This window comes from Drosophila hydei, unplaced genomic scaffold (assembly GCF_003285905.1).
Source record: "Drosophila hydei strain 15085-1641.00,03,60 unplaced genomic scaffold, DhydRS2 tig00008122-arrow-pilon, whole genome shotgun sequence".
Taxonomy (NCBI): Eukaryota; Metazoa; Arthropoda; class Insecta; order Diptera; family Drosophilidae; genus Drosophila; species Drosophila hydei.
In genome coordinates this window covers 4,886,389-4,912,214 of record NW_022045833.1, presented here as the reverse complement: position 1 = coordinate 4,912,214, position 25,826 = coordinate 4,886,389, and the positions used below count along the sequence as shown (strand labels likewise).

Sequence of the window (25,826 nt, the reverse complement as noted above, 5' to 3'; positions counted from 1 at the left end):
CAGCAGCAATAGCAACAGCAACATCATCAATAACAACAACAACTACATCATTATTATTAAAAGGGTGACCCAAATTTGCGAGTGCAACAATTCTTGAGTGCAAAAAATATATAAAATTAGAGAGGGCAAGAGAGAGATAAATACAAAGCTGATCGAAAAAGTGTTTACGCTACAAATGCTGTTAAGGATTTACGCGCTTAACTCAACTAACTAACTAACTAATATAAACTTGTTTAATGTGCAATTAAAACTAAAGTACACACACACACACACACTTCTCACATACACACCCACACGCATACGCTCTCCCACCCACACATAGAGACAGCTGCAATTTGTTGTCTTTAGCATTTTGGTTTTTTTTTGCGGGCGCGCGTGTCAGAAAGTAAAGCCGCCAAAATTCTTGATAAAGTGGCCTCAATAGGCGCCAACACGCTCAATTTTACGGACTTAGGGAGCCCCTACGAGGGGCCTCCCAGCACCCCACAATCGGGCATGGATGCACCAGATGCACCGCACACGCCCAAGTACATGGACGGCGGTAGCACAGCAGCCGTTAGCGCCAGCATCACACCTGGCGTTAATATACCTGGCAAATCAGCATTTGTGGAGCTGCAACAGCATGCCGCCGCCGGGTAAGTACAGCATGCCACAACATCCACCTGTCTAAGCAGCTTTTCATTGTTTTGCCTATCGAACGGCAGAAATGTCAAAAGTGCTTAGCTGAAGGACAAATGCAACTGACTGACTGATTAACTGACGGACAACTGACTGACTGATTGACTGACTGACAACTGTCTGCCCCTCCCCCTTTGCACTAAGTTCAGCTCTGCAGCTTTCTGATTTGCCTTTTCGTTATCAGCTCCACGTCATCAGCTCTTTATATAACACACCCAAAACACAGGGTCTAAGACATTAACTAGGGCGTTACCCCAGATCTTTATAAGACTTTAATTTGGTTCAATTGTATTGATTGCTGTGGTTAGCTCCAGTTTCTTTGATAATATGCTAAATAATAAAGCTCAGCTAGACATGATCGTAGATAAAGTTGCCAAAGCAACTGTACCTAAAATATGGAATAGAATTTTTTTAAAAAACTTAGAAACATATATATTTAGAGTAATCTAAAATGAATTTTACCAAAATTGATTTAAATACAATTTTTTGATTTTATTTTTTAATATAAAAAATCAAAACTGTTTGAAATTTATAATTTGATTTTAAATGCATTCAAATTTATAAATGTTTTTTTATTTTTATATTAACTAAATACTATTTTAAATAAAATTTTATACAATAAATAAAAAAATATAAAATAATATAATAGTTAAATAGCATAGAGCTATAAATTATTGAAACAAATTTTTTTGTGTATGATTTTTTCAATTCAGTTTCAATTATCCATGTATTTATAAAATATTTTATTTTAGCTAAAATTTCAAGTTATTAAAATTTAAAATTTATTTTTCAAATTATTTACTTATTATTTTATTGTAATCTTTATATAAGTCTTAGACAATTTCTTAAAGTTTTTGTTTATAGTTTATTGGAAATTCAAATTATTTCAAAGACTCTTCAAAACAGCCAAAGCAAATTTGAATCAAATCAAATTCTCATTAGATCAAGAATATATACAGCATTTAAATATATAAAATTAAATCTGAAAATAAAAATAATTTGCAATACTTTAGAAAATATTTGAATTGCTATAAGCCTGCACAAATAAATTGTATAAAATAAAAATTAGTCGAGGTCAAAGGAGAATTTACTTAGCTCTAGTTCCGACTAATCAAAAGCAAAAACAAGTTTCTTCATATAATTTTTATAAAATCTCTATGCAATGCCATTGAAATTGAGCTCATATAAATGAATTTTAAATATAATATGAAAATTTATCCCTTGTCAACTAATATCCAATCCAATATCCATAATTTATATGTTCGCAACGTTTTCCGACAGCTTCCAATCTGTAAACACCATTTGAATTATCATATTAAATACATATATATATATGTTTTAAATTTATGGATTCTACTTAAATAAGTTATCTATATTAATATATGCCTAATGATATGGGCAGATATCAAGTCAAACATGGACAGCTGTCACTGCATTTGCCTTTATCTGAATTCAAATCTTTTTTGTATACCTTTTTTTACCGCGGGCTACGAAGTACCAAAGTTGTAGCTCAATATCAGATTGCAGTAAAAACATATAGCTACGATATACTTAAGCATGTCACATGTATGCTTTTATCAGTTTATGAAAGCATTAGGGATATATAAATATATATATATATATATATATATATATATATATATATATATATATGAATATCTCTAGGCATATCGCCCCTGCAATCAATTGAAGTGTTCTCTCTTTTTTGTTTCTTGATTAAAGAAGTGACTTGTTGTAGCTATTATAAAAATGTATATATAGAATGTATACCCTTAGCTTTCTGTTGCATCGGTGCTATGTTTTCAGTTCTTTATGCTGGTGTTGCCCGTCCGGCATAGCTTTTTGGACTCCCTTTTACAAAAGCCCAGCGGCAATGAGCGGAAGCCAAAAATAAATTCAATTAAGTGCAGTTTAGCAAACGACGGACTTTAACTTGTATATAGACTGTACTATATATGGGTAAAAACTTTACCGAGGGTAAATATTATTTATGCCAGTTGCGAGGGCTTCTCGCTCTATGCATACTACGTGCTGTTCAAATTGTTTTTGCAACGCACGATTCGATTTTTCATTATACATATTTCATTGCATTTTTGCGGTTTTGCGTTTTGTGGTTTGTCATATATATTTTTTTTTTTTTGTTTTCCATTTCTTGTGGTGCGTGTGCAACTCCAAAGTGGTTCGTTGGCTGCCATATTGCCGGAGTTCGAGCTGCGGTTTCACTTTGTCCGTTGCCAGTTGCCAGTTGGCAGTTGTCAGTCAGTTGCATTTCGTGTTGTTGTTTCCGTTTCCGTGTTGCCTTTTGGCCCGCTTTGTATTGAATATTTCATGGCTTATTATTGGGCAATCGCTTAGAAATTGTGTCCCAGAAGAAGTTGAAAGCCAAACTCCCTGGGAAACTGTTCAACTGTTCGACAGGGAAACTTTAAGTCTATTCAAAAAGTGTTAACAAAATATTTACTACTACTATTGATTTTTCTCGCACTTTAACTGAATGAAGTCGGGGCAAAAGTATTCGACATTAAATCCAATTTTTGTGCTTTTTTTGGGTTTTTGTTGTCAGAAATAAAGTTTCGCTTTGACGCTTTGTGCATTAAACATGATAGTTTGGCCGTTGAGGTTTATATATTTGCGGGGCGCTGGAATTTAATCGTCGTTGTGCAGCACTGAAAAGTGTACACAAAACACGCAAACTATAGTTGTTGTTACTGTTGTTCTTTTTACATTCATTTGTTGTTCTTTGACCTGAACTGGCGTGCCAAAAGGCCAACAATGAATACGATATGAGGCAGAACTTTTAGCCTCTGCGCCGAATTGATTTCATTTGATATACATATATATATATTTACTATATTTATAATTTTGTCTCTGTATTTACAGTTACGGAGGCATACGCAGCACGTATCAGCATTTCGGTCCACAGGGCGGCCAGGATTCGGGCTTTCCGAGTCCACGCAGCGCTTTAGGCTATCCATTCCCGCCCATGCATCAGAATTCCTACTCTGGCTATCATTTAGGCAGCTATGCACCGCCCTGCGCCAGTCCTCCCAAGGATGGTAAGTACCACCACCAGCTCTCAACTAACATATATATCTCATTCAGTTCGTATATACAGCTGTTATTCGTAGCGCACATCACTTAAGTTTGCGTCTGCTATTGTTGTCTGAAGAGTTGTTCAGTTGGTCAGGCATTGCCTTTGGCCTCTGCTCAAGATCCAACTCAATTCAAGCTCTTTAAATTCGCACTTTTTCGCGACACTTGAACACGAGTGGACAACGCTCTTTCAAGCGTCATCTACACAGACTTGACTTTGACATTTCCACAGTGAATGAAAAAGATGAGCAAAACTTTTATTAAGATATAAGATTGTAGAAGCTAAACAAATGAATTTTTCAATACATCAACGTCTATTTAGAAATAAACATTCAAATTAACAATTCTTAAACATTTTCTTAGTTTTTTTCACACCATGCGCAAAGTCGTTTATTTTTTCGTTTTTTTTTTTAATTTCAAATTTCCATAACAAAAACTTTATTATGACAAAACTGGCGACACTTAATTTCATAGCCTATTAGCTTAAACTACTTTGAAAGTTCTCACTTGCATAGCTTTTTTATAGGGCCATAATATGGTTTTTATATAGATCATTAATTATTCAATGAACCGGTTCAAAGACGCAATTTCAATTTATGTTAGTTTGCTGCTGTCAAAACATAATTGAAATAATATTCACTTGGCTGAGAATGCAAACATTTTTGAGCAAAAACTTAGGCATGAGATATTTAAGAACTAACTAGAATTTGAGCTACCTGAGTAAAGGTTTTTGACGTCTTTGCATTGGAACCTGCAAGCAGCAGTCTCTTAATTTTGTGATACTCAAAGCCAAAGTTGAACTTAAGACCTAGTTAGGCTCCTATTTTTGCCAGCATGGAAATTAAAAGGACTTTAACTGTAATCGAAAGACTTTAACAGCTTAATTCATTTTCTTTAAAAGACTTTTTCAGTTTTTTCAAACATTTTTTTTTCACTCAGATATTGGATGTTGCCTAACCTTCAAGTTCAGAGTGTGTTTTGTATAGAAACATATATTTGGCAAGTAATATAGAAATATATAATAAATATGAAAATATCTAAAAAATATTTGAAAAAAATTTAAAAAATTTATAAAATCAAATAACTAAATTTTTATGAAAATATTTATATGTATATATATGTAAAAGAATCATGTATGAAGTACAGTTTGCTCACTCTAAAAATCCGTAAAGTTGAAGCCCAAATCGAAGCAATTTTTCGCAGTTGTTTTTTTTGTTTTAAAAATATTTTGACAGCACGAAAAATTTAAAAAAATGTATATATCAAACATAATAAATATAAAATTCTAGATATTTGCTTATTTTTAAACACAAACTTTAAAGTCCCTCACATGCTGCAGTCGACTACAACTATTTTTGGTTTTTTATTTCATATATAAATTTTAATTTCGATATTCATTGTGGCTGGCATAATTGCGCGCTTGACTGTGACATTTTGTTAACTATCGCATTTTGTTAAACAATTTTGTTGCTGTTGCTGTTATTTTTTTTTATTTTTGCTGGCTTTTTATGCGTTTTGGTTGAGCAGTTTTGTACGTAAGTGAAAAGCAATTCATTTTGCCAGCTATTGTTGCCGCTAACACAGAGCCAAAGCTATATAAGTGTAGTCATAAATGTGTGTGAGTGTGTATGTATAGATAGTTATATATGTTAAGTAACGCAGCTTGACATTTTGTCACACATTTATCACACATACGCCGCATTGGCTGGGACGGCTGAAACGGCTGGGCGTGGGCAGCTTTGCAATTAACCTTGACTCTTCCGTCTATAAAATTCGTTTATTGAGCTAACAAAAACAGCTGTTAGCCAAAAATTTTGCGCGCCAAAATGTCTTTAAATACAAATGCCTAAAATTAAATGGCCCACTGGCACACACACACGCACACACATACGTTTATATGTAATTATAATTGCGGTAATTACGCTTTCGTTTGGCGTAATTAATTACACCATTCTTTGGTGTAGCTGCCCAGGCCAGCGACATGTGCAGCAGCAGCAGCAGCAGCTCATACACACACGCACGCACACTCACACACACACTTGGGACCTGGTGTCAGTCTGACTAATGGCTTATGTGCTGGGTGGTCAAATATAAGTTAAGGCAATTGCCATCTCGCTCGCACGCAGCCATTTTGTCATTAAAGCGACAGCACGTGCTGCGGCGCCAATATTTTCGACACACACACACATACACACACACGTACACTCAGGTAAGGGTAACGGTTGCCATATATGGGCGCTTAATAATAGTTGGCTGGATTCGCACACACATACACACTCGCAATTAGCTACGTCATGAGCTGCAAGTTGAGTGCTTTGAACTTTTGCTTTTTGTTTATGCCGTAATTGTTAATTAAAGTTAATTGCAAAGCCGTTTACAAGTTACTTAGCGTTCGATTTGGCAGCCCAAATAGCGACGCGCTGCTCGCTTTTGCTCTTTCGCTCTATTTGGAGTTGCTCTGTCATGCATTCCGAAGCGCAGCTCATGAATATTTATTTAGCCTGAGTTATGTCCGCAGTTCACAATCGCAGTGCTTTGCCATAATTCTTATGGCTCATTATAAATTCATCATTGAGGCCCATTTATGTCTGCAGTTCCCTCTTTTTCTGGCGCTCTAAAATATATATACATATATATATATATATACACATTCTTTTTGCAGACTTTTCAATCTCAGACAAATGCGAGGACTCCGGCCTACGCGTCAATGGCAAGGGCAAGAAAATGCGCAAGCCACGCACCATTTACAGTTCACTGCAGCTCCAGCAACTGAATCGACGTTTCCAACGCACCCAATATCTGGCTCTGCCCGAACGTGCCGAGCTGGCCGCGAGTTTGGGCCTCACGCAAACGCAGGTGAGTTCCATAAATATATATATAAAATACTTTGTATAAATATAGATTTATTTGTGGTGCACATAAATAAAGAGAATTTGTCATTTGAGCTAAAAAGATAATGGAGTGAGAGATCGAAGAACATTTGATTGTCATTTATATTTGTAATATCTATAATATAGTCTGTATGGGTTTCACTGTATGCAGGTTGCTGCAGTCTATATACTCTCTATACGTTATTCATACTCTATACTGTTTATGCTCTCTACTCTTCATAATCCATATTCTCTATATACTCTATATACTCTGTATACTCTATATACTCTATATACTCTATATACTCTATATACTCTATATACTCTATATACTCTATATACTCTATATACTCTGTATACTCTATATACTCTATATACTCTATATACTCTATATACTCTATATACTCTATATACTCTATATACTCTATATACTCTATATACTCTATATACTCTATATACTCTATATACTCTATATACTCTATATACTCTATATACTCTATATACTCTATATACTCTATATACTCTATATACTCTATATACTCTATATACTCCATATACTCTATATACTCTATATACTCTATATACTCTATATACTCTATATACTCTATATACTCTATATACTCTATATACTCTATATACTCTATATACTCCATATACTCTATATACTCCATATACTCTATATACTCTATATACTCTATATACTCTATATACTCTATATACTCTATATACTCTATATACTCTATATACTCTATATACTCTATATACTCTATATACTCTATATACTCTATATACTCTATATACTCTATATACTCTATATACTCTATATACTCTATATACTCTATATACTCTATATACTCTATATACTCTATATACTCTATATACTCCATATACTCCATATACTCTATTTACTCTATATACTCTATATACTCTATATACTCTATATACACTATATACTCTATATACTCTATATACACTATATACTCTGTAGATAATCTATTCTCTCTATACTCTATATACTCTATCTACTCTCTACTCTATTTTCTCTTTACTCTCTTCTCTCTACTCCACCCTCTGTATTGTTACCTCCTCTTCTATACCCTACCTTCTATATCCTATACTTCCTCAAGCTTTCAGTTCTAATGCTAACTATTTAATAACTTAAAAGCTCTACGCTACACACTGCAAAAAAGCCAACTTTCATTCGATATGCAAGGGCATATAGGGCATATGCTTTACTCTTAGCACAGCAAGTCTATTCCCTAGGTATATAAAATTCTGCCCCTGGGCGAAAAAGCCAGAAAACAAAACTGCAGCAGCAGCAGCGGCAGCTAAATGCATTTCAAATTGAATTGTTGACATGCCGCTAATGTTGACTGACAAACGAGCCAAGCCAAGCAGCAACCAAGTTGCAAACAGCAACAACAACAACTAGCTAGACATATGCTAACGCCCACGCCTGTGACATATATATATATATATATATATATATAGTATAAAGGTATATAGCTAGAGAGATACATGTATACATAGCTACAAGCCGGCAGACAAGCTCTAACGACTGTGTTTAATATCATAATGTATGCGAGTTCCAGCTCTTGTTGCTGTTGCATTTTGCACGTGTGTCAATGTCAACTTTTGTATGACGACTCAGCTAAAAGCAACAACAATAACAACAACAACAACAACAACAACAATGAGTATCTTTCGAATGCACGCGCTGCTGCCCACGACAAAGAGAGAGAAAGACACAAACGTAAAAAAAAATAAAAAAATTATAATTGTTAGGGAAAAATATATATATATATAATAAAACGAGGCCTGCCTGCCATTGTGGCTGCTTTGGCGACACCCACCCAGTTTTTTCAGTTCAAGTTCCAGACTCGTAGTGCCCGAACGTCTCATTGTATTTTTTTTTTGCTTTCGCTACAATAGTTTTCCACATGGAGAGCAAAAGCAAATAAAATAGTTGCAAAAAAAAAGAAACAGTAAAGTAAAGTAAAGGAAAAACAAAAGTTGATGTGAATGAGTCTCGTTTTTGAGAAATTTATTGATAGTGGGCGTGGGCTTCCTAATTGAATTAGTGTGCCACAAAAGTTCACGCACACACAGAGACAAAGGGGCACAGTGCAAGGCAGCTCAAATGAAACTTGTAAAACAAGTTGAAGACCCTGCTCGGGCTGTGTGTGTTGCGTGGGTGTTGCTTGGCCGCAAGTTGTTTATCAAGATAGCTATTTGAATACACGGCTGCGTTGTGCTGCCATGCCACAGAAACAGACGCGGGCACAGCTCAGTCTCGGCGTCTCTTGCCTCTGAGGCGGGGCGTGCCACACGGCGGCTGTGTAATAAATTTGTGGCAGGCCAAAAGCCGTTTACTTAGTCACCCCATAAACGCTGATTTACAAGAGGGCAAAGCACCCAGCGCCACGCCAGCGTCATCGTCCTAGAGAACCAGGCTCCATAAAATGTGGCAGCAACAACAGCAACAGCAGCCCGAGCCAGCTGGCAGCTGTCAATCGATGTCCGCATTGTCAGCGCATGCAGTTTTCCACTCTTTTGCGCTAGCTAACTAAATAAACAGCCACGCCCACTGTACCACAGGCTGCACTGCCCACGGGCGACACAATCAATTTGCTTTATCTGCTCTGACCCTGCAATAAATACCAAAGGTAGGGTTAAGCACAAAATTTAATTTATGACTGCAGCGAAGGGTGTTTTTTTCTTGTTTTTGGCTAACTGTTTTTCTTCAGACTGCCAGTAGCTGCAGTCACTTCTGACCAGGTCCTGTCTGTCCATTCGGACTTTCGCTTTCGTGGCCCAGCGCGTGTTAATTAAAACCGCCCTCAAAGTTAACTTCGGCAGCCGCAACGGAAGTTTTTTATTGATTTGCTAGCTAACATCTACGGCTATATAGCTACAGCTATAGCTAAATTGTAAACGTTGTGGTTGTTGTTGTTGTTGTTGTTGTTGTTGGCCACGCCAATGTTTGAGCCGTGCAAACAAACCATTGTGCTTTGCCTTAAGATTTATGCGTTACACAAACAACAACTGCATTGGCCACTCGAGCGCCAGCGCCAGGGCCAGCCCCAACCCCAGCTCCAGCAAACGTGGCTTAATGGCCTTCAGCGGGCAGCGTCGGACAGCCTGGTAAAGCTAAAGCTTTAAGAGCTTTCCCAATTTTTAGCTAAGGTTAGGATACATTGGTCATGACTTGGGTAACGTTTATAGAGTAAGAAGTTGAAGTTCAGTCATAGCTAAATTGAAGCCACGTTTTTTTTTTGGCTAAGCTAACTATTAGAACTTGGCAACTAGTAGAGCTGTGCTAATGAAACTGGCTACAGCGATTACTTTAAGCTGCCTTTAAGACATATGTCGGAACAAGGCTGATTGTGCTAATATATCATATGCCTGCCATGGATATCCTAGGAAAAAATGGGATTTTTTTGCTGAGAAATCTATTTGACTAAACTAGTTATATGATCTGTGCTTTAGATATAGCTTTAGATAAAGTTAAGATATTTTTCATAAATTTAATATATATCATAGAAGATTTTGTTTAAGTTTTACTTAAGAAAAATTAAGATATTTAAGTCAAATTCAGCTAAATGTTCTTTGCCTAAGATCATTTTAGTTTCTTAGCTATATTATAGTATTATTAACAAGATATATTTATATATATATATATATATATATATTATATATATATGTACATATATAAATGCATTCAAGGTGCTCAACTAAGCTTTAGTATTAAGGCTTAAGCTATTGTGCTTTAGATCTGAATCTAGTATTTGATATATATATATATATATATATATATACATATAGCTTGCTCAGCTATACTAGAGTATTAAAACTTCATTCGTTTTCAATTGCTTATTTCCCTTGTTTTTTTTCTATCGTTTTTTGGGGCGTTTTATGCAACTTTGTTGTTGTTCTTAAAGTTTTGCATGTTGAATGCATTTTTGCATTTTACAAAATGCTGGCAGGCAATGCTGCTGCTGTTGTTGTTGTTATATTTTTGTAGCTGAGAGCTCTCGACTCACGGCTGACACTGACAGCTCGTCGCTGTCGCAGCCGTTGTCGTTGTTGTCCGGCCTCAATCTGGCGACACGTTCTAACACCTGCTAATGAAAAATGCAACAGCAATGGTCTATGGCTATATAGATATGGCTATAAAACTATCCGATAATATACTTTGCTCAAAACTGTGGCACATTTTGCTTGGCTATTTGTTTTTGCCGCGTTTGGTATTTTTTTATAGCCGCTGGTTTTTTATATATATAAAATTTTTAGTGCTGGCTGCAAAATATAATTATGGTAATTTCATTATTATTTTTTGCGTCTTCTGCTGCCGCTGCTGCTGCTGCTGCAGAGAGTATATGAAACGAGTTTCTACTGCTGGCCGTCAGCTGGCTGCCCCTCGACCTCCTCGACCTCCCTCTAGTTGAATCTCTCACTTAGCTTTAAGTACGCGCACTTGTAGTTTGATTTTGAAAGTGCATCCGGTGACTGTTTCGCCAGATCAATGTGTACTAAATATAGTTATAAATACTGCACACAAATATATGTATGTATGTCTCGCCGTCTGTCGCTTTCGCTTTGATTCAGTTTCAATTAGAGCTAAATGCTGGCTACTGTTTTCCTTCTTGTTGTTGTTTTATTTTTCGGCTTACACCGCCTGCCGCCTAATTGAATAATTACATAGAACGCAGGCAGCTGATCGCCAAAGCTTCAATATCAAAACACCAAAAAACTCCCAAAAACATAAAAAAAACGCACATAAAAACTCAAGCACCAAAAACTCAAACTCGAAGCTGACAGCGCGAGACAAACGCAAACACTCTAAAACAACACACACACATGTGCATACATATAAATATATTATATATGTGTATATATAATATAAATCAGAAAAAGCCGAAATTAAACAGCGCTGCTGTCCGTGCGAACCGCTCAACGAGCTGATCTGAAAAGCGAAAAGCGAACCTTTTAAACTGCGTGTTTATGAGCTCGTATCGGCACATTTTGATCTGGTTGCGGCTGTGTTCGCCCGCCTGCCACAAAAGGGCGCAACGGCTGAAACAGAATTGTAGGAGGCCACGCTCGAAAAATCTCGCAAAACAAAGGATTTTTGAGGATTTTGGCAGCAACATCAAGTTTCTGTTTAGCAGATGAACTGCCAAAACGGCGCTTGTAGAGCTCATCGACTCTCAAGACTCCACACAAAATGTTCGCACTGAACATATGGAGAATATTCTTAAGAAGAAGTATGCCATATACAGTTGGCTAGAATATGATATTAGTGATGTTTTATTTATTAAATAATCATTATTAAAATGAAGCTGTCTGGAAATATGTTCTCTATATGCATAGTTGGGGAACCAAGAAGTAACTATAATAATAATGAAAAATATAATGATGACAATGATAATGATAGTAAAAATGACAGTGATGATGATAATGGTAATAAAATGATGATAATAAAAAAGATAATGAACTTGATAATACAAAATAATCAGGATAATTATAATGATAATTATCAATGACATACTAATAATAATAATAATAATAATAATAATAATAATAATAAATATAATAACAATAACAATAATAATAATAATAATAATAATAATAATAATAATATTAATAATATTAATAATAATAATAATAATACTAATGAAAGTAAGACGATGATAATGAAGTTAATAATATAATAATGATACAAAGATAATAAAGATAATTAATAATCAAATAATATTAATAATAATAATAATGAATAATAGAATATTGTTAATGAAAATAATATTGATCATGCTAATGACAATGAAATAAAAATGTTAATAAGAGTATCAATAATAATAAGAGTATCAGTGATGATATTATTGCTAATGATAATAATAAAATGATATTTTAATGACATTAAAAATCGCATTAATTATGATTAAATGTATTATAATTGCAATTATAATTATAATCATACTAATTCTAATGCCGATAGCAATAATAAGCAATGAAGTGTGTAAACGCAAGTCAAGTCAAGCCACAGAGCAGCTCATTTACTCAATTCCATTATAATTTGTAGCTGAGAATTGACTAAGCATTCCGATAAATCCTAATTATATTAAAGACTTCGCTTAGAGTGCTTATATAATTCAATTGAATTTTATTGACCCGCTCGCAATGTCTTATCACTGTACTAACATTTTGCGCCTGGCTTCGCTAGCTGCTCTCGCCTGTCTGCAAAAATCAACAACGCCTGCTTTATGAGTATGTGTGTGCGCGTGTGTGTGTGCGTGCGTGAGTGTGTGTGTCTTGGCTGCTGCACGCAGACGCAGACGCATCGCCCACGGTGCACACCTTCGCAGCAGCCTTTGTTGAGGTTGTTGTTGCTGCTGCTGCCAGCGATAAGTCTGCTCCACCCCTAGCCCCAAAAGAGCGCTGAGCAAAGGTCATGGACTTCGCAGAAAAAAAAAAACAAAAACAAAAACAAATTTCAACGGAATTCCAAAGAAACTTTTATAAACAACTCAAAATACTTGCCAAAAAAATACATTAAATTATAAATTAATTTAAAGAGCTGAGCGCACAAAATACTTTTATTGTATTAGGCAAAAAAAAGCTTAAATAAAATTAAAAAAAAAAAAACTAGCACAACTTGATTTAAATAATACAAGTGTCGAGTTAGTATCAGCGGCTAACTTGGAGCGACAGCGAAAAAAAAAATGAAATAAAATGAAAATGAAAAACTGGCTGACCGCATTTAAATGCTCTGGCAACGAACGTGACGGCAATAGCAGTAGCAGCAGCAGCAGCAGCAGCAGCAGCAGCAGCAGACAATACAGCAACAACAATGACAACAACACATCGTATATCAGTGATTGCCTGATTTACGCGCGCAATGTCAATTAAATTATGGCACATAATACAATGTAACTCAGCAGCCACCACAACAACAACAACAACAACAACAACATGTCTTAATCACACGCACATTGCAATAACAACAACTCTGTGTTACCCACCAGCAACATTTGCTGATCGTCGTCGCCTCCCTATGTCGAAATTTTGCACCGTGCGCTCGCGTAACAGGAACTTTGAATTAAGTTTGATCAGCGCTTTGCTGTTGCTCTTGCTGTTGCTGTTACTGATGCTGGTACTAGTACCTAATACAACAGCCAGCAGCCAGCAGCGACAACAAATCAAGTTGCCATTAACAATGATGCATTGCCCGAACCCGAACCGTAGCTCCAGCTCCAGCTCATCGCATCGACGGGGTGTGGGCACTCAATTTCTCACTCTTCCGTCAGCCTCGATCGGCCTCTCAATCAGCAGCAGCAGCAGCAGCTCTCCCCACACACACACACACACACAGAGATCGAGTGACCGCATTTGCATTTGCGAGCGCATCTAATGCACAGCACAATGTATCTATAGCGCGTACAGATACAAATGTATCTTTGAAGAGCGTGCCTTTAATTTTATTATAGCCAAAGTTGTGTATTGTTTTTGTGCTTGTGCTTACGTGCTGTTTGCGCAATCTTGATTGTGGTTGACATAATTCGAAGCAATCAAAAGACAAACAACACAAAATCTGTGCCAATGGATTTTTGGCTTAGACTTTTTAAGGCGTAGTTCATGGAACTGATTCGCTGCGCCTAGATGCTTAAGCGGAAGCTCTTTGAACTAGTTCAGGTGGCATAACGAATTTTTCGATTAGCATTAAGACGCTTGTTGGTAGCTTAGCTAACAGAGCTAAATTTCAAAAAATTCACGTATCCATTCATTGCTAAGGTAGAATCTTTATAGATCTTCAAGCGATCTCAATAGCTATTTTTTTTTTGCAAGTTAAGTCCCGTTTTATGGTCTTCAACTTTGCTGTCGCTGACAATTTCAATTTGTCTCGCTTCAATATTTTCCTTTTACTTTTATTTTCTATTAAAAAACTCAACTCCTTTGCCAGCTATTTGCATGGTTGGCTTATAACAGGTTTATATATGCCATTAGTTCAACTTTTTTTCTTGCTGCTTCCTCTGCTGCTGCTGCTGCTGCTGCTGCTGCTTCCTCTTCTTCTTGTTTAGCTACTGCAACTCATCAGCTAGTTGCTATCGATATCAGCAGCTATCTATCTTAATAGCAATAGAAAGCATGTTGGGCTCCTTTTCCTCTAGCGATATTTACCTATATACCACATACTATATATATATATATATATATATATATATCTATATACATTTCTATGTACTTTTTTTGTTGTTGCTTATCTTGAAGTTTGTCTTTGAACATCCTGTCGCGGCGCACTCACTTCCTTTTGACAGCCCAAGAGATTTGACGCCGTTGCCGCTGAAAGCTTGTTTCCCATTTCATTCATAATATTTACAAAAAAAATATATGTTGGGCATTCGAAAAACTGGTCAGCGGCTCAGCAGCGTCAAATGCGGACAGCTGTGTTGCAGGAAATTACAAAATACAAGAAGAAGATAAAAAATATGTGAAATAACCAGGCGACAGTTAAGCGTTTAAGCCTGGCCTACAGCTACATCACAAGCCTAAGTGAGAGCATGCAAATAAATAACATTTTATGTTTATTGCGCATAACACAAATGCCAAAGAGCGAGACAGCAATCGATAGAGAGAGGCAGATAATGAGCTAGACGACAGCTCGTCTGGCTGGCCAAAAGTATTTTGCTGTGACTTGGCTTAAAGTATTGACAAATAAAACGTGGCTTGCCACATATGTTGACAACCACACACACACACACACACACCAGCTACAACGGCTTCAAGGATGCGTGCCCTTGTCTTTGTGTCTACGCCAGCCGCAGCAATGTTTGCAGCTCAAGATTTCAGTTACGCGATAATCACAATAATTATTATTTTATTATGAAAAAAAAAAGCGAAACAAAATTAAAATCAACTTTATGACGACGACGAGGCATTGACGGCACTCGTTCCAGGCACAAAAACCAACTTGGCAACACCCCGCCAAAAGTCGACTCTCGTTCAGTGTGGAGACTGGAGTCTGTGGCTGTAGCTGTGGCCGCAGCCACGTTCTGCTTATTTTATGATGTATTTTTAATCGATGCGTTGAGATTTGTGCGCTGTGGCCGCTGGCTGTGGGTGGGTGCACAGCTTGGGCCAGGGAGATGCGCAGAAAAGAGGAGCAGCGACAGCAGCTCAAGACGGCATGAGTCAGCGCGAGCTCATGTTATAATTGGCTCTCAAATTTGCGAATATGTTTTGTGAAATTTAGTTGGCAATACGAAGCCGCTCGACAACCCTTAGCTGACGGCGCTCCCCCCACTCGCTTATATGATATCCTTCTACGCCCAACTTCTTTTGTCTGTTTGGCCTTGTAAATGCGATGCCAATTAAACTGCTCAAATATCTGCTGCTGCTGCTGCTGCTGCTGCTGCTTCAAGCCTTTAGCTTGGCGGGGCCAGGCCATGTACTTTGACACTCCAATTAATGTTGTTTTATACTATTTTATATTTGGCATTCGATGCGAGCGGCAAATCTTTACGGGACAACAACAACGAATGACAACACCAACAACAACAATAGCAGACAACTTTTAACGCTTGGTTAATTTTGTACATTTTTCCACTCTTTTGTTTGTTTTCAGTTGAGTTTTTTTTAGGTTTTTTTTTTTTAGTTTTTCATGCTGTTTTTCCATTATCATGATCGCTGTTTTGTGATATCCGTTGGCGCTGTGTGTGAAAATGCATAGGAAAAAAGTGAGCCAACAACAACAGAACCTTAAATAAAACGACAAATAATAGTTAGCTGGCCATGATTTCATTTGGCTTGGTAAATGAAAAAAAAAACCTAAAAAAAAAACAAATAATATTTAAATTACGTCTAAACAAAACAAAATACAGCTAAACAAAAAAAAAAACAGAAAAAAGTGGATAAAAAGTTGGAAAAAACCCCAAAGAATGCGCTTATATAAATTGTGCAATTACCCGCCACACTTTTTTAGTATCTTTTTGTTTATTATTTATCTCTTAGTTGGAATCTCATAAAGTGAAATGAGATCGTCACCAGCGCATCATTATGAAGTACTGACCACAAATATGATTTGTATAGTACTATAGCATACCCATTGAATAATGAGTAAGGAAAATGGATAGGACAGAGACCATATATATATATATATATAGAGAGAGATAGAGAGACAGTAGGCTAGAGTAATGTAGAGAATATATAGAGCTTTGTATCTGAGGCAGGGTATTATCATATGGACATATACTATAAATGATAGCTGAACCTACAGAATATAAGACCTAATACTAGAAAGCGTTGTATATAAGAAATATGTGTAAACATGTTCAATTGCTAAGTCCGACTTACTAAAAAGGTGGCAAATTGGAGAAGAAGCATTCGTATTACAATGAACTCAGGTGTAAAAGATTTGTCTATTAAAAAGTCTTAAGGCAGAGTAGTGTGCACCCACGTGACTATATAAGACTTATATTTATCAATGATGTACATCATATATATTATAATATATGACAGATATTTATGTGTTATAATATATGATAGATTTAACTTTAAAAATATTATAATAAATATTTATTATTGATAAATATTTTTATTTAAATTTTCGAATAAAGAAAAGGCAATGCTTTTATAATAACATTTTATAAATATTAATTTTTAAATTTTAATATAAATATGAATTTTTTAATTTTAATATAAATATTAATTTTTTAGTTTTAATTAAATTAAAAAAAAATTTATGCAAATTCTGACAAAAATATGCAGTAAGCTTCAAGTCACATATTTAGTTGTTAACCAACTAGTAGCCCTTGGTCTTCGCAGTTTTACAGGGTAGTTACTAGTCAAGCACACTCTTTAGTTCAATGGCCGCTTTAGAAATAAATGTTTAGCCGCAACATTTTCTGCTTTTTGCCCTTTTTCACTTAATTTGTTTGCCTGTTTGACATAGTATGGACTGTTTCATATTTATTATATATATATATATATATAGCCACAAAGTCGCCTGAAACCCGTTCCAATTTGCTGGAGCCGTGTGCGACGGCCTGGAAAATGTTTCAAGTGCATTTTTATGAGCGCTCTTTAATTTTGTGTGTGGCTATGCAGTGCCGCAAAAGAATTTTGTGCGAGCGGAGCGCACAATTTAAATAGCGGTAATTAAAGTTGTGGTTAAATAATTGACTAACTGCAGAGCAGCAGCTATTTAATAAGGGGCAAGAAATATGAACGAAGAAGAAGAAGTTCTAAGTACTTAGTTTAAAATGGAGAAAAAATCCATTTGACTTGCTATAAGCAATGCAATGAGGGAGCTCAGCTTAGATATCTTATATATCTACGTGATTCTATTGTTATATATATAGCTGCACATTGAACTTTGATTACACAATCGATCAAAGCTCGGAATTGCCTTAAATTTTCCGTAGTTCTCAGCGATTTGCTGCTCTCTCGTTCTCACTCTTGTTGTTGGTCTGGGGATTCCCAGAAATAAATCCCACAATTTGCTTTTTGTTTCGCATATAAAATGTATAGATCGATAGATGTATCTATATGCAGACGTCAATATCGACACGTGATAAAGCATAGAGCTACATTTGTCGACTATAAACAAGTATTTCTTTCAACAGAATCGCATTAATATTAAATAGACAGGCTGGGGCTTTAAGTATTTCCCAAATAAGCAACAGCTGCGCAAGTAAGACTTGGCTTCCAAAAAAAAGAAACAACAAAAATGAAAATAATAATAATACTATATGTTAGCTTGTCAGCTAGCTGTGCCACGCCCCCCGCGCTGCCTTACTCTAAGGTTTGGACATGACATAAGCAGCACGTACTTTTAGCTAGTTCGACTGTCACCTGCTGCAGGCAAGCGAAGCCGCAACTAAATTAAATATGACTAATATTTTGCACTGACTGTAGCGCACACACGCACACACACACACACACACTAATAATAACAACAACGTTGACTAAGTAAAACTTAAATGCGCGTCGCGCTCTCGAGTTTTGTTCGACAAAAATTTTTTATTATTATTGTTGTTGTTGCTGTACTTGTTGTTGCTGTAGCTGCTGTTGCTGTTGTTGTTGTGCTCGTTCCGCCCCGTCACGCCCTCCTCACAAGCCAGCAGCGACATCAACTTGGAACTTGGAACTGCAGCAATTGTTGTTGCTGCTGCTGCTGCTGTTGCTGTTGTTGTTGTTATTGTTGTTGCTGCTGTATCTGCTTAGAATCTCACCTTGGCAATTGTTGATCAAATGCTGCCGCCGATTTATTGTTGAAAACATTTTTGCGTCAGCTGCTGCTGCTGCTGCGGCTGCTGCTGCTGCTGCTGTTTTTCATCATAATTTTTGAGCAGTTGTTGTTGCTGCTGCTGATGGATTACAAAAGCACAACTGCAACACTGACTCAGTTTTAGTTTAGCTGGCAACAAATTAGAATTACAAAATTTCAAGGCCTTGCAGGTGAATCAAAAGCGAATGAGAATTCGAATGAGAACTCACATTCGCATTCGCATTCGCATTCGCATTCGTTTACGTTCGCAATTCGCATCGCATGCCATTAGCTGGCTGGCAGCTGCCTCTGTTGCTGTTGTACAATTTTCAATAGTTCACAGCAACATGGGAACAGTTTCCGGATTTGACAAACATTGTTGCACAATACAACAACAACAAATAGCAAACAGGGCTTTAAGAATGGCAGAACGCGTTAAACGCCGGATGCGCATCATCCGTTGGGCTGTGAACAGTCACGAGATTTGTCGCAGCAACTGTTGCTGCTGCTGCTGCTGGTGCTGGTGCTTAATTGTTTCTGCGTATGCGTCCAGAAATGGCAAAAGGCGCATTTCTCTGCGCCTATAAAGCACTAATTGAGTTAGTAAAATGCTCGATTTGTCGCACGAACTACTCTTAACTTGGGCAATTGGCATGCAGCCAAGTTGTTGGCCCCTTTTTTTCGCGCGAAACACTGAGAACCCAAAAAGATGCTGCAGCAGTTCATGCATTGCTATATGGCTAACAACTTTATCAGCGCTTAAGCATAACAGCATATTAAGTTTGTATTTAATATAAATGAGCTGCAATTGGCGTTCAATCGAAACTTGTTGAAAGTATCTGAATGCGTGTATCTTTCTCCTGTCACATTTTATGGCTCGCTTCAAGTACGTGACTGAAAGCCAACGGCAGTGGCAGCGGCAGCGGCAGCTGGTGAAATGCTCATGCGTGGCAGCGATTAAGCAATCACCGTAGCAGCAACAGCAACAGCAACAGCAACAGCAACAACATGTGCCTATATAGAAATTAGATCAATATCTTTATTTATTTATAAATTGTTTTACGTGGCTGCCTCCAAGGAGCGCGCTCATTTCTCATTAAGCGCAACGCCAGCAACAACCAGCAGCAACATCAACTTGTTAATTGTTGTTGCTGCATTAGAGACGTTATATAAACTGACCAAAGCAACAGCAACAGCAACAGCAACAGTCTCCAGTCTCCGCTCTGCAGTCTCCAGTGCTCAGCTCTGGCCTTGCCTAATTGCATATTTATTGTTTATTAAGCAGCGTTTCCCGCGGGGCAAGCTCATAACTTGCCACTGGCTGCTGCTGCTGCTGCTGCTGCTGCTGCGTCTCATTCACTTTTACGCATTGCCTATATATGCATAAATTAATGAAGCGCGCGCCATTCATTGCGTTGCGTCTAGCTGCCCATTGATAAAGATCAATGGCATAGCCGAGACGAGACAAACAACAGCGCACAGCACACACAACACACAACACCCCTAGGGAGCAACGCCGTAGTTAGTTGCTGCTGTTGCTGTTGTCTCTAGTCTAGGCCAAAATGGTCAAACATGTCGCATACTTTGCATGGCTAGAGCGCAAGCTTCAATTGCAGCCACGTGCGTGCCCAGGCAGTGTTCGAGCTGCGTTTGAGGTCAAATGGCTGCAATCTGGCCAAGTTGCCCGCCAGCCACGTGTTTCAACTTTGAACGTGGCTGCTGCTGCTGCTGCTGCTGCTTATGAGGCACGCTCTCGCATCGATTTGCTTTCAATTTGTTTGGGCAGCGGCCAAGCGGTGTTAACTTGCGTTCATAAAGACAGAGATGCTGCCCAGGCGTTGCTGCTGCGCTGGCTGGCTGTTGCTGCTGCTGCTGCTGCTGTTGTTGCTGGCCTTGAAGCCTTTGAGCGCTTTTTGTTGAAACTGTTGCCGTTGCTTTCTACTTTAGTTTTTTGTTTTCAGCTTGTTTTTTTTCGGCGCTTTTGGCATGCACATGGGGTAGGCGTTGCCCAAAACAGCCCGCAACGATTTTATTTGGAAATCACTTTTGTTGCACCTACCCCAGACCAAAAAAAAAAAAAAAAGAAGAAAAAGTAAAATAAAATAAAGTTCCACTCGTCAGGGCCAGTTGGTTGGCCAGCGTGTTTTAGTATTAGTGTCGGCTTTGGGTTAACAAGCAACGCTGCCAGACGAAAGACTTAGGCAGCGAACTTGAAATGAAGAAAAAAATAAAAACTAAATACGAAACCTTTCGCCTTGACTCTAGAACGTTTGCATGTGGCTTTTAATGAGCTGTAGCTGATGCTGTAGCAAAGCTGAAAAAAAAACAGAGAACGGACTGTACAACATGTGCGTGACACTTGACTCTAGGGCATGGCAGCACAGCAAGTGAGAGAGGCAGAGGCAGAGCTGGTGAAAGAGTCGAGGTAGAGAGGGGCAGACGCGCTTTTCAAAAGAAAACTGTTTATTTTTTTCCTTTTTGTTTAGCTGCTGCCACGACATGGCATTGTGTTCATTATTATTTATATTATTTCTCTCAGTTTTACGTTTTCGTTTTTTGAAATTTTCGTAGTACGCTTTAAAGTCATTGCCTGCCCTGCAGCAACAGTTGCTGCTGCTGTTGGCTGCATTCAAAATTATAAACAAATTTTGCACGTAAAACAACAGCAGCAGCAACAGACAATTGCATGCAATGTACAAATTTTCCAACAATGAAAAGGCAGCAACAACAACAACAACAACAACAGCTAGCAATATAATAACAATAATAAAATGAAAATGCTACGGCCGGCAAGTTGCGTAATCCGTCAACCATGGCAGTCAAAAGAGCAACGCAGCAAGAAAAAACCTAAGGCAACAGCAACATCAACAGCAACAGCAACAATCTCAGCTCTGTCTTTGCAAGTGGGTGGGGCTGTGGTTTCTCTTGCTTAGCAGCAGCGCACGCAACAATTGTGTAGCTTAAGCAACAACAACAACTGACTGACTGACTGCATGCAAAGCGACAGCAGCTGACACAAGAGCAACATTAAATAGTTGCTGCTGGCAGCAATCGCGCATTTGCAATCTGTTTCTTAAAACATTAAATAATAATAAATGCTTTTTTTCGGCTTTTACTTTTATTTATTTATTTATTTTTCTCTTTGTTTTTGTTGTTGTGCGTTCAGATACAAATCTTTGCCGCATTTTATGAATGATCGCCAGCGAGTGGCCAAAAAGCACTTGTTGCGCCAGCAACAACTTGTTATTGTTGCTGCTGCTGTTGACGAACAACTTTAGCGACAAGATCATAAATCAAAATTTTATTTTGTTTCGCGCAGCATTCGCTCAGTCTCCAGCTCTCTCTCTCTCTCTCTCTATCTGTGTCTTTTATGGTTTTTTGCTTTTGCCTCTTTTGCGCATAAATTAAAAATTGCCGCTGCGCTGGCGATTGCAGCGCGATTAAAATAGATTGCCCGCTGCGGCCCGGCGACGGCCTGGCGAGGATGACGTCGCTGCCTAAACACGTCTCTCACAAATACCCCACTGACTAACTGTCTTAGTGACTACCTGACTACCCGTCTTGCCAGCTGGCGCGTGCTTATGGAAAGTTTATAGCTGTCATAAAAATATATAAAAGAAAAAACTATAAAAGCTGAGAAAGGCAGACAACAAAAGCCATGCAGATTCAAATTATAACAAAATGAAAGTGAACCACGTTGCGTATGCGCAATGTTCAGGCTAAATTAGCAAAAGGAAGAGCAATTGCCGCTGCTGCTGCCGCTGCTGCTGCTGCTGCTGTAGCAATTGCTGGCCACATATGAATGTGCCATTAATCAGGCTAAACAAAATGTTTACAAAATGTAACAGCAGGCGGGCAGCAGCTAATTCAAAGAGCCGACAACAGCAACAGCAGCAGCAGCAGCTACAGCAGCCGGCGAAAAATGGTTTTTAATGTTGGCCGCTTTTTGCAAATTCGCGCACCAAAAATGTGCTGCAAATATGTTAAAATCTTGTTGCATGGAATTTATGAATGAAAAGTCCGAGTCCAAAAGAGCCACAGAGCCAGCTTATTGTTGGCAACATAACAAGCAGCAAGCTGAGAACAATGCGGGGAAAACACTGCAGGCAGCCCCAGATTGTTGCCGTTGCTGCTAGCCATAAATTTGTGAACAGCAGCAACAACAGCCAAGTGCAACGCTCGAGCGTGAATTGGCAGACAACATTTGCAGCTTGGCCAAAATGGAAAATGCAACAGCTACAACAACAGCAATTGCTTTTGTTTTTTTTTTTGGGGGGCGTCGTTGTTGTCATTAACCGGGCGCAGCTTGGCTGTCTCGTCTATTTGCTTAGACGCGGCAGCCAACAGTTGTTGCTGTCGCAGCAGCTAATAAAGTGCTCACTTCCTTGAGCCAGCATTATTTATGGCCAGTGTCCACCGACGGGCGGGCCCTTAGCCTTAGCCACCCGCTGTGGGCGTGGCAATGCCATAATTTATCATAGCAAAAGGCAAAAGTTATGTGTTTTTTCCATCACTTTTTGATTTTTTTGCTTTCTGCAGAAACTGAAAACTATTTTCAGTTTTTTTTTTGTCGCTCCCACACAAATCAGGGGGAAATCAATGTTTTGGCCAGACGAATAGGTTCATTCTGGCAGACCCGTTTATCAAATGCGTTATCTTTTCCCACGTTTTAAATGCTCAACTGTCAAATGAATTAAATGAGCAGGCAGCCAGCCGCGCAATTTGAATTAAGATCAACAAAAACGCACTTTGGCAACGGCGCAAGAAACCAGTTTCAATTGCGCGCAACATACACAGGTGGACAAAGCAAAGGCAGTGATATGCAACAACAGCAACAGCAACAGCAACAGCAACAGTTACAGCTAAAGTTGTGCCTACAACAGCAACAGTTGCTGCTTGTGCGTATTAGAAAGCCTGAACATTTGGCCGCTGGGGCGCATCTGTTGACTGTCGACTGGCCATCAATTGTGGTTCTCTGTTTCTCTGCCACGCATAAATTATATGCCCAGGTGACATATTGCGGAAGTGATCAAGCAAGCAGCAGATGAAGCAGCATAAGCAGCACAAGTGTTGTGCCATCTGACTAGACGCTAGCTACAAAGTGGGTTAAAAGGATAATGCTTAAGACTAAGGCAGCGAGATGCTGCATAGACGAACTGCTATTGCTCTGGCAGGTGTCAGACAGATATATAGACTTGAATATAAATACTTATATAGATGCTAAGGTGATTATATATATGAATAGAACAGTGCTTCATACAAATCTATTCGCATTTTTCTTATAAAACTGATCTTGAATTGGAAACAAAAGAATCTCACACGCCAGAACTCTCAACTCTCTCATACATATGATAGCTATAAATCATATAAACTGCTGTTTATATTACCATTTTAATAAGTTAAACACATTGCTTGCTCAATTAATAATACCCTACGCTGGCTATAGGGTATATGTAATAAAAAGTTTGGCTAAGAAGACAGATCTCTCAGCAACGGCTGCTGCTGTGGCTCTGACTGTGGCTGCTGCTTCAAGTGACACAGTGACATGCTAATTTCTCGTTTTTTGCTGCTGCTGCTGCTGCTGCTGTTTGCCATATTTGTCCATATGAAAGTGGTACAAATTGATGCGAGAGCCACAGAAACCAAATGGAGCGACGAGGAGGAGCAGTAGGAGCAGAGCAGGCGATTGCGATTGCCATGACATAAGGCTGATTGACATTTGACAGACTGTCCAACAGTCCGTCTCTAGCTGTCTGTCCTGTCAGACAGTTGACTACACTTTTACTCTCGTGCGTGGCTTTTTTTCTGCCTCTTTTTGCTTTTGCATAAATATTTTTAAACATGCGAGTGGGGGGCGCTGAGCTCGTTTCTTGAGGTGTTCTCTTTAAACATATATATGTATAAATTTATATATATATATATATATATGTAGTTATATAGCAGTTGGTGTTAGTCTTCTAGACGCTTGCACTTTAGCTGATATTATATAATTTATAAAAAGCTGTCAAAACATATTTTAAATGCAAAGCTGACAATTGAGATGCGGCTGGCTAATAGATATTGGACAACTACATTTGAAAGCTGTTAAGTGTGTTTCTGTAAAAGAAACTAATTTTTATTATGAATTATATATTTTATAAATAAATATATATATATATATATATATATATATATATATATATATATATATATATATATATATTGTTATATAAACTGTAGCCAATTGGCAGCTTTAACTCTTTTAATATTTTATATTCCATCACTTTGCTGCATAGAGTTTTTTGTGTTGTGTTGTCCCGACAATATTTTATTATTGAGCGCATTTTTTGCGCTTGGTTTCTCTTGCGTAACAGCTGACAAATAGCAAGAGCATAAACACGAACTTCAAACTAAGCCAAAACTAAAAGACACATAAGCAACGAAATAATAGTAGTAAAAACTGTTTTATATGTTCGCTTCAGCATCTCAAGTCGAACTTGGATCAGGTCAAGAATTGGCTAAGCTATGCAAAAATCGCTGCTCGATTGAAGCGCTTTGCCCCTGTTCCCAATTTCAAATCGAACTGTGCCGCTCGATTGCGCATTCGATCGAAATTGAAAATGAAAATGAAAATCGAAATGAAAATCAAAATAACAAAAAGCAAACGGAGCTTTGCGTCAATGTCAATGATCTGTCAGAGCGCGGGGCAATCGGACAATCGAGCAATGCGACCATTCGGCAATCGCGGCCGGATCAGTGCGATTAGCGAACATGTCTGACTATAGTCAATACCGGTAGTTATCGCTTAATTGAATCAACTGCCGGCGGCACATGCACATAAAACAAATCCAAGCCCAGGCCCCAAAGTCAAGCGCCAAAAACTCTTTATGGGGCGACATTAAAAAAGCAGCAGCCAGTGAAATTTAGCTGGCAAAAAGCCA

General features: G+C 37.9%; 1 protein-coding gene across 2 annotated transcripts in view; it reads left to right on the top strand.

Annotated features, from left to right (window-relative positions):
* Positions 1-286: 286 nt before the first annotated feature.
* Positions 287-25,826, top strand: part of LOC111593820 (homeotic protein distal-less) — a 28,337-nt gene continuing 2,797 nt past the window's right edge. For both annotated transcript variants that reach the window (XM_023306852.2, XM_030225040.1), the window contains exons 1-3: positions 287-635; positions 3,559-3,734; positions 6,434-6,627. In XM_023306852.2, coding sequence (XP_023162620.1) covers positions 496-635; positions 3,559-3,734; positions 6,434-6,627 — 510 coding nt within the window. In that variant the 5' untranslated portion in view covers positions 287-495. The remainder of the gene's footprint in view (positions 636-3,558; positions 3,735-6,433; positions 6,628-25,826) is intronic.